The sequence below is a fragment of the Zea mays genome, chromosome 6 (genome assembly GCF_902167145.1).
Source record: "Zea mays cultivar B73 chromosome 6, Zm-B73-REFERENCE-NAM-5.0, whole genome shotgun sequence".
NCBI classification, from domain to species: domain Eukaryota; kingdom Viridiplantae; phylum Streptophyta; class Magnoliopsida; order Poales; family Poaceae; genus Zea; species Zea mays.
Window position 1 is genome coordinate 134,074,936 of NC_050101.1, and position 9,572 is coordinate 134,084,507.

At 48.3% G+C, this 9,572-nt stretch overlaps 1 protein-coding gene and 1 pseudogene across 1 annotated transcript; one reads left to right on the top strand and one right to left on the bottom strand.

The window, feature by feature from the left end:
• Window positions 1–566: 566 nt before the first annotated feature.
• On the bottom strand, window positions 567–1,235 carry LOC109940540 (uncharacterized; annotated as a pseudogene).
• Window positions 1,236–2,265: 1,030 nt separating this feature from the next.
• Window positions 2,266–6,858, top strand: LOC101027208 (Pyrophosphate-energized vacuolar membrane proton pump 1). The gene is made up of 8 exons (NM_001279843.1): window positions 2,266–2,580; window positions 3,857–4,431; window positions 4,538–4,917; window positions 4,994–5,080; window positions 5,174–5,504; window positions 5,685–6,095; window positions 6,170–6,229; window positions 6,324–6,858. Exons 1-8 carry the CDS (start codon window positions 2,343–2,345, stop codon window positions 6,528–6,530), a joined length of 2,289 nt encoding a protein of 762 aa, NP_001266772.1. The 5' UTR covers window positions 2,266–2,342; the 3' UTR covers window positions 6,531–6,858.
• Window positions 6,859–9,572: the final 2,714 nt, after the last annotated feature.

Below are 9,572 nucleotides of genomic sequence, written 5' to 3' on the forward strand. Positions count from 1 at the left end.
TATGCAATTATAAGAGCAACACTAGCAAGAAGAACTACTCTTCCTTACTCTGATTCTATTACTTCTCGTTCTAAGCCTAACTGGGGATTAAAGTGTTTGTATTAAATATTAAATTTCAGGTTTTACCTATTCACTCCTCTCTAGAAGACTTTCAAAAAAATAGATCTTTTATAGTATAGATATACCATTGTCTGGTGCCTTGTTCATTTCAAAAGGATATTAAGGTCTTTTTGGAATATGATTTTTTTTGCAAAAAACAAAGTAATCTTGGTAAAATTTCATTACGAGTTTTATGTCTTATCCGGTTCTAGTGAGGCCGTAGGATGATGAGTTTGCCACCTCTCTCAAGTCGTCGTCTCCTTGCTGCTGCCAAAGAAGAAGGAGTAAAACACATTGCCAATGCAGTATCCAAGATTATTATTTCATTAGCTTATCCAACGTTGAAAGCAAAAGACACGTCAGTGCCAGCTCACTCCCTTACCTTTGATCCAGATATTCCACTGTATCCCTACTACTAATTAAGAATGCAGTGTGGGCGCCTGGCGCGGCCATGCCCCCGCCTCCGCCTACCGCGCGTGATGGCCCAACGGCCCCACACCGACGTAGAGAAAGCACGCGGCCGTGGCGAAGAGGCCAACGCCGAGGCACACGGCCCACCTCCATCGCCCACCGCACCTTCTCCATCTCGACCTCCTACTCCTCCTCCTCCGCGTCCCCGACCACTTCCCACCCGTCGTCGTCGCACTCGCAGCGGAACCAGACGCAGAGGCCCGTGGTGGCGTCCTCCTCCGGTATCCCCTCCAGCCGGGTGGCTCGGCCGCGCGGGCCCTGTCCTGCATCAGCACACCGCCCTCCGCGAGCACCACCACCTCCGCCACGCACACCTTCGGTGAAGCTAGCGCCCCACGGCACTCCACGTGCCACACCCCCTCGCGTTGCGCGGAGAAGACGCCCTCCGCTGCGACCTCCTCCCCGGCGGCGACGAGCACCTTGAACCGCGCGCCCTCGGCGGCGGCGACCCGACGGAGCGTGACCTTGGCGGGCGCGGCTGGCGGGAGCGCGCGACCGTTTAGCCCCTGCGCCGCACCCCCGATGGCCGGGTGGTAGGCCAACGTGAGCTCCGCGGGCGTCGTGGCGGAGCAGGAGGAGAGGCGAAGGTAGAAAGCGCGGACGTCGAGGCGCCGGGACGGGGGCGGGCGGAGGAAGCCGCCCTCTATCGCTGTGGCGCGGCACATCGTGGAAACCGGTCGCTGAACCTGCGTCGTCTTGCTGCTGCTCGAATGCTGTCCTTGTGATCACCGAAGGGCAAGGCAGCTTGTGCTGCTAGGATCTTTTGATAATAAAGCGGAGCGCGGAGGCGATAAGCGTCGGGTCGTCCGGTGGTTTTCCGCGTGGCGCCCGGGGTTTTCTTTTCGTGGCCGAGTCGGCCGAAACAGAGCACACGGTTTGGTTTGCATAGCTTTGTTGTGGGTTCCCGTCTTTTTCTCTCTGCCTACAGCAGCTGGGCTGGGCAGCGTTTAGCTGACGTCTGCGTGAGAGAGACCGCCGTCCAGGATGGCTGCACGGGACAGGTGTGCACTAAGCCTGAAACATGTCACCACCAGGCCCGACTCTGGCCTCCATGCCATGCGCGCGTTGTGTTGCCACCGTAGCAGACCCTCGACGCGTGGAGCCAAATTCTGTTTTCCCCGCCGCACTACGACAATGCAGCAGCATAGCCACAGGGAAAAACACTGATATACTCCTAATATGCAGCTAATTCTGCCCGTTCCTGTTGGATCCGTAAACAAGCTAGCTAATTCATCACCCTCCTCACATCCAGCGTCCGCAAAATATAGTACAGAACAAGTACTTGAACTCACACCCCTATGCTATAGAAATTTAGGACTAATCAACAGACCACATATATCTTAGTGTTTAAAAATAAACAAAAAATATATTTGTAACCTAGACGCCGCTCTTATGCTCCACATCTCATGGCAACGCACGAGCACATAGTGTACCGAAGAAGAGAAATATATTATCCCCTGAGCCCACCTGCCATCCCGGGCCAGCCCACCAGCAAAAGGCTCTAAAACAGGACAGCCCACAGACACTGACACACAGGCCTGCAGCTTTTACACCTAACCCTTCCAAGTTAATCGCATTCACGACCCGCCCCTTCTCTCCTGGCCACCTCCATCCATTCCACACTCCCCTTCCACATGCACCTTCCCCGCTATATAAGACACGCGCCCCGAGCTCAGGGAAGAGAGCTGCAGAGAGCGTGACGCGTCTCCCACACGGCCGCCGCCCTCGCCTTCGTGCGTTCCCCGCGTAGAGTTTAGGGTTTTGTCGCCGCCATGGCGATCCTCTCGGCGCTCGCCACCGAGGTGTTCATCCCCGTCGCCGCCGTCATCGGCATCGCCTTCGCCGTCGTGCAGTGGGTGCTCGTGTCGCGGGTGAAGCTCTCCCCGGCTGCAGCCGCGTCCGGCGGCAGCAAGAACGGCTACGGCGACTACCTCATCGAGGAGGAGGAGGGGCTCAACGACCACAACGTCGTCGTCAAGTGCGCCGAGATCCAGACCGCTATCTCCGAAGGTGAGGCCGGGGATTCCTCAGATCTGGGGCTGCCGCTCAGTTCGCTTAGATCCGCTCATTTCATGTTGCTCTGGCGCGTTTGCCAACAGAGGTTTACGTTTTTAGTAGATGCCGTTTTTAGTAGGTCGGGACTTTTTTTTTTGTTATCCGTTCGTTTATTTGGTGGATTTCACGCTGATGGCGGTGAAGTTCCTATCATTAGGTTGGGTGCTTGGGTGAGCTCAAATGTCATAGCTACCGCGTAGATAGCACAAAATCATGATTTTATTAGGACTGAAACTCGGTCTGCGTGTTTTTTACGGAATGGAAGACAAATATCTGCGTGGGGGTGTCGGTACCTCTGTGGGGGCTGCCAATTGGTGTACCCCCTTCAAAAGTTCAAACCATGCACATTTTCTATGATATTTTTGGTTGCTACTGGCACCTGTCCCACAACGTGGATTTTTAAGTGGGGGCTCATGTGATGTGTTACTGTTGTTTTGCTATATTCGATTCATGGGTCCCAAGTGTGGCTGGCAAATAATCCCTTTTCTCACCCCTTGGACGTGTGAATCTGGGCTTTGGCTTTAGATGCTTGTAGTGGCGCTGATGGATCTAGCGATGAAGTGTTCTTTTAATGCCTAGCGGCGTTCTTGCCCCTGTGTCGGTGCTGCAGTAAAGCCCAGTTCTTTTAATGCCTAGCGGCTTTCAGTTGACATGGTCTCTGATCTTACCTTGTGCCTTTCTTGTAGACCAAAACGTAGCAAGTTAGGCAGATCACCATTTGGCTGACATAAGCTACCATTACTCAATACAAGGGCTCCAATGTCTCTAGTGCACTAGGTAGATCTAGACCTGGAAGTTCCTGGGTAAGAGATGGGGATTCTCTGTCATCTGTCACCCATGTGTCGCTTGTTCACTGCGCTCTGAGCTTCCCATTTAGATCAGCAATTGTCTAGTGCAGTAGTGCTGATCAGTTACATGTCCCATAATTTGGTGTTAGGCGCTATTTTATATGGTTGAGACAGGGACACATGAAAATAAGCACTTTTGGAGTTATTTGGTTGAGGGGCCTTTAGTTTGTTTACTTCCCTGTGTGGTTGACAAATGGATGTTGGATGTGTCAGTCTGTGTTAATCACTCATTTATTTGATGATACTGGAAAGATAAAACTGGACCAGTAGTTTTGCTATTCTTTCTGAATAGACTAGTGTGCCATTGTATTGTCTGTAGCTTACATCCTAGTGATCCTAACCATATGATTGACATCTAAAATTGTCTTCTCTTTTATGGACAGGAGCAACATCGTTTCTTTTCACTGAGTACCAATATGTTGGTATCTTCATGTCCATCTTTGCTGTTGTGATCTTCCTCTTCCTTGGTTCGGTTGAGGGATTCAGCACGAAGAGCCAGCCCTGCACCTATAGCAAGGACAAGTACTGCAAGCCTGCACTGTTCACTGCACTCTTTAGCACTGTGTCCTTCTTGCTTGGAGCCATCACCTCTCTGGTCTCCGGTTTCCTTGGCATGAAGATTGCCACATATGCGAATGCCAGAACTACCCTGGAAGCTAGGAAGGGTGTTGGCAAGGCTTTTATCACCGCTTTTCGCTCTGGTGCTGTTATGGGCTTCCTGCTTGCATCAAGTGGGCTTGTGGTTCTGTACATCACCATTAATGTATTTAAGTTGTATTACGGTGATGACTGGGAGGGTCTTTTTGAGTCTATCACTGGCTATGGCCTTGGTGGGTCGTCCATGGCTCTCTTTGGAAGAGTTGGTGGAGGCATCTACACAAAGGCTGCTGACGTTGGTGCTGATCTTGTTGGAAAGGTCGAGAGGAACATTCCTGAGGATGATCCTAGGAACCCAGCTGTAAGTTTTCTTGGCATATAGTGTTCATTTTAAAACAATTCTAGGAACTACACAATCATTATTACTTGCCATTTTCTTCCCTGAACTTCTAAATCTTATTTTGCAGGTGATTGCTGATAATGTCGGTGACAATGTTGGTGACATTGCTGGAATGGGATCTGATCTCTTTGGGTCATATGCAGAGTCTTCCTGTGCTGCCCTTGTTGTTGCGTCTATTTCATCTTTCGGAATCAACCATGATTTCACTGGGATGTGCTACCCACTCCTTGTTAGCTCTGTTGGTATCATTGTCTGCTTGATCACCACCCTTTTTGCTACTGATTTCTTTGAAGTCAAGGCTGTGAAAGAAATTGAGCCTGCACTTAAGAAGCAGCTCATCATCTCCACTGTCCTGATGACTGTTGGTATTGCTGTAATCAGCTGGTTGGCCCTTCCAGCTAAGTTTACCATCTTCAACTTTGGTACTCAGAAGGATGTCTCCAACTGGTATGTTTTTTTCTGTTAATCTTTGCTATTTATTTGTAGGATGGAATGTCTTCTGACAACTGCCATATCTTTGCAGGGGCTTGTTCTTCTGTGTTGCAATTGGTCTGTGGGCTGGTCTGATTATTGGTTTTGTCACAGAATACTACACTAGCAATGCATACAGGTTCAAAGCCTACAAGTCTCTATTATGTTTTTTCTTCTCATCGTTTCTTTGTGATGGTGTTTTAATAATCCTAACATGTTTATTCTGTGGCAGTCCTGTGCAAGACGTTGCAGATTCTTGCAGAACTGGTGCTGCCACTAATGTCATTTTTGGTCTTGCTCTTGGATACAAGTCAGTTATCATCCCGATTTTCGCTATCGCTGTTAGCATCTATGTCAGTTTCTCCATTGCTGCAATGTACGGCATCGCAGTTGCCGCTCTTGGTATGCTGAGCACAATTGCAACTGGTCTTGCTATTGATGCTTATGGTCCCATCAGTGACAATGCTGGTGGTATTGCTGAGATGGCTGGAATGAGTCACAGAATCCGTGAGAGAACTGATGCTCTTGATGCTGCTGGCAACACCACTGCCGCTATTGGAAAGGTAAAAGTACTTTTTATTCATTTGATGGCTCAACTTGTTCATTTGCCACTGCCATTATTGGCACTGTTTGTAGGTTATGCACTCAATATTTTAACATGCATATGGGTGAAGTAGTAGACAATATGCAACAAAAGAGCCATTGCACTCCTGGTTGTTTAACTCATATGTATCCTTTTGCAGGGATTTGCCATTGGTTCAGCTGCTCTTGTGTCTCTGGCGCTTTTTGGTGCCTTCGTCAGCAGAGCTGGAGTGAAGGTTGTCGATGTCCTCTCCCCCAAGGTTTTCATTGGTTTGATTGTTGGAGCCATGCTTCCCTATTGGTTCTCTGCCATGACCATGAAGAGTGTTGGAAGTGCCGCCCTAAAGATGGTGGAGGAGGTCCGCAGACAGTTCAACACCATTCCTGGGTTGATGGAGGGAACTGCCAAGCCTGACTATGCAACCTGTGTGAAGATCTCCACTGATGCTTCCATCAAGGAGATGATTCCTCCTGGTGCTCTGGTCATGCTCACTCCCCTCATTGTTGGAACCCTCTTCGGTGTTGAGACTCTCTCTGGTGTTCTTGCCGGTGCCCTGGTTTCTGGAGTGCAGGTGCGTGCTTTGCCTTCTTGTGCACTTCAATGTGTTTGCTTGTTCTAGGATTTATGGATTTCTGCTTTTGACAGATTGCCATCTCTGCTTCCAACACCGGTGGTGCATGGGACAATGCTAAGAAGTACATTGAGGTGAATGTTCTGAAAAACTCTTGTCGAACGCCATGTCTTACCATCTATGGTCAGTGCTAACTTTGTCCTCAACATCATTCTTTCCTTGTTTCAGGCTGGTGCCAGCGAGCATGCCAGGACCCTCGGCCCCAAGGGATCTGACTGCCACAAGGCTGCTGTGATAGGTGACACCATTGGTGACCCCCTGAAGGACACCTCGGGCCCGTCCCTCAACATCCTGATCAAGCTCATGGCGGTGGAGTCCCTTGTGTTTGCCCCCTTCTTCGCCACCCACGGTGGCCTGCTGTTCAAGTACCTGTAAGGGCCACACCAATCATCACAGCAGAAATATACGACCGACCGACCGTGGACATCTCGAATAACTCCTGCCAAATCGCCAGTTCATGTGTATTGTGCGCTAGCCGCCTAGCTGCACTGCTGTTTTTTTGGTCTCATTGTTCGTATTTTCTCCTTGGCCCCTCCCCCTAGAGGCGTTACTGTTAGCCTTACTCTTACTCCCTGTAGCTGCACGTAGAAGAGAACTGTTGTCCTGCAGGTCTGGCAAATTTTCCCAGTCTCTTGATGATGGCGATGATGTTGAAATCTTTGAACAATGATACATGATTGTTGCATTTTACTGGTGGTATGGTATCTCGTACATCGTATTGGACTGCAGATGCCTCATTCGTATCATCTAATGTTAATACGTAATGATGTGTCTGCTGCCGACACGTTCTATAGTTGAGTAAAATATATTTTAGGTACTTAAACCTGTCGTTTGTGTCATTCTGGTTTACAAACTTTTAAAGTATGTTAGTTTGGTTTAGGTCTTAGGTCTAAACGGACCGTAGTTGACATATGGACTATATATGTAAGCCTGTGTATCTTCTCTCTTTCTTTTTCAGACACTTCTCCGCATAGTGAGAGAGAAACGAAAAAAGAGAAAAGAGATACACTGTATATGACGATACCGTTCAATTTATAAAACCACAAGTATCAAAAACATCTGCTTCTACAGTGTTTAAATATACTTGAGCCCATATAAACCCGATAGATCGCCGAGCATCCCGAAAGACCTCGGTAAATTAACTCAACTAAGATCGCAGATATGTAAATATACAATCATATACCGGAGTTTTGGCATCAGAAATAATATTACAAGATTGTAAGCAGCCACGACATCGTTGTAACCGACATCAACATAGTGGAGACTCTATCTGTCGCACTGACAGATCTAAGCAAACGAAGGAAGGAGTTGAAATAGACTCCAAACTAAGGTGTGACCAACTCCAAAGAGGACTAGGCATGCACTTTAGGCTTGGCCGAACCTCGGGATAAATCCATGTCTGTGTGCTCTCCTCTGTGTCGTGTTCTGTCTGTCTGTCTGTGTTTATTGATTTTATACTTGCACTTCAATACTTATCAGTGGTATAAGCTGTCTTTGAAGTGCGGGGGTATTTTGAGACATGAACTTCATTTCCGCCACGATCTACTCGAAGTGTCTTTCATTCCTCTACAATCCAGTCTTCGAGTAGAGTAAGAAACTCTAGTTTTTAAGTGTTATTTTTATTCGCCTCTTCACTCTCCTCTAGTGACAGCCAAATCCTGTTCCTGAGCAAAGGGAATTTTCACCACATTTAGTTGATGGTCATGCAACGGTTGGGTGATGTTCTCTGTCCTATCGACTAGCTGGTGATCACGACCCCCACCACTTCGCCTCCCTCGTACCATCCTCAGTCCGCAGTGCTCTTACCAACCCCACATCATGCTATGGAGGAAGAATATGAGGCCCTATTGGCCAACTGCACATGGGACCTGGGACCTGGTGTCGTGTCTCTCTAGCAGCAACATGGTCACTAAAGAGTGGATCTTCTGGCACAAGCTCAAGGCTGATGGTAACTTGGATTGGTACAAGGCCTATTGGATCCTTTGGGGCTTCACTTAGCATCTGTAGTGGACTATGATGAGACCTTCAGCCCCATCGTGAAGCCAACCACCATTCGAATTGTCCTATCCCACGTGCTCTCTAGGGACTAGCGGTCCACCAGTTGGATGTATAGGAATACCTTTCTTCACATCATTCTAACCAAGACGATGTACTGCACCAGTCCACCGGGTTTGTCGACTCCACTCACTCGGGTCTGGTGTGCAAGCTTAATCACTCCTTATATGACCTCAAGCAGGCACATGAGCTTGGCACAGTCGTTTTGCCTCCTACTTGGTCTCCCTTGACTTTGTTGACGCCAAGTAGTACACGTCCTTGTTCATCATTTGACACGATGACAACACCATCTACCTCCTGTTCTACGTCAACGACGACGTGCTCACGGTGTCCAGTGCCGCCCTCATTCAGCATACGATCGCTTCCCTAAAGTGAGAGTCCAAGATGAAGGACTTGGGCCCTCTCCACAACTTCCTAGGGGCCACCATGGAGTGCCACCCCGAGGGCGTCTTCCTTCACCAGCAGTAGTGCACCATCAACGTTCTGGAGCGGGCTAGCATGTCCATCCGTATGCCTTGATCCATGTTTGTTGACACCTAGGGAATGGTCCCTGACGATGATGCCTCCCCCCAGTTGGCAACATGACGGCCTACCAAAGCTTCACTGGGCCTCTCTAGTACCTCACCTTCACCCGACCTGAGATCGCCTATACCGTCGAGCAGGTGTTCCCTCACATGCACACCTCACAAGAGCTGCACCTCACCAGTGTGAAGCATATTATTTGCTACTCCATGACACTCTTGACCACGACCTTCTTCTTCGACCCACCTCAGACTTTTGAACTGATCGTTTACACTGACGCTGATTGGGGCCCGACACGTGCTAGTCGACCTCAGGCTATGCCATGTTCTTCGACCTCCACTTTATCCACAAGCGTGTCGCTGTCGGTGATGTCAATGTCCTCCGCATCCTGACCACCTCCCATTTCGCTATTTTCACCAAGAACTTTCCATCCACGTCGTTCTAGAGTTATAACTACGTGGATGTTAGATTGTGTGTTATACTAATCTAATTAGATTTTGGCCCAGCCCATGTATAGTTTACTACACACGAATGTCTGCTCTAATTAAGGTTAGAGTTCTCTATTAGATTCTATCACCCATAGTTACAAAATGTAATATTAAAATACAAATTGATTATATTAAAACAATATAAATTGAACAAGTAAGGTTTTAAAAAATAAGAGACATTTGCTTTAGAGTTTAGTTTGATAATTATACTAGGTTATGTGTTAATTTTTGGGAGATTTTTAACATGGCAAATGAATAATTTAGAGCAATAGAAGTTTGTGGGAGGCGTATGTGAACGGGGATAGTTTCACTTCCTCGTCCCCACGAATTGAATAGAAACTAAACTTTCTCA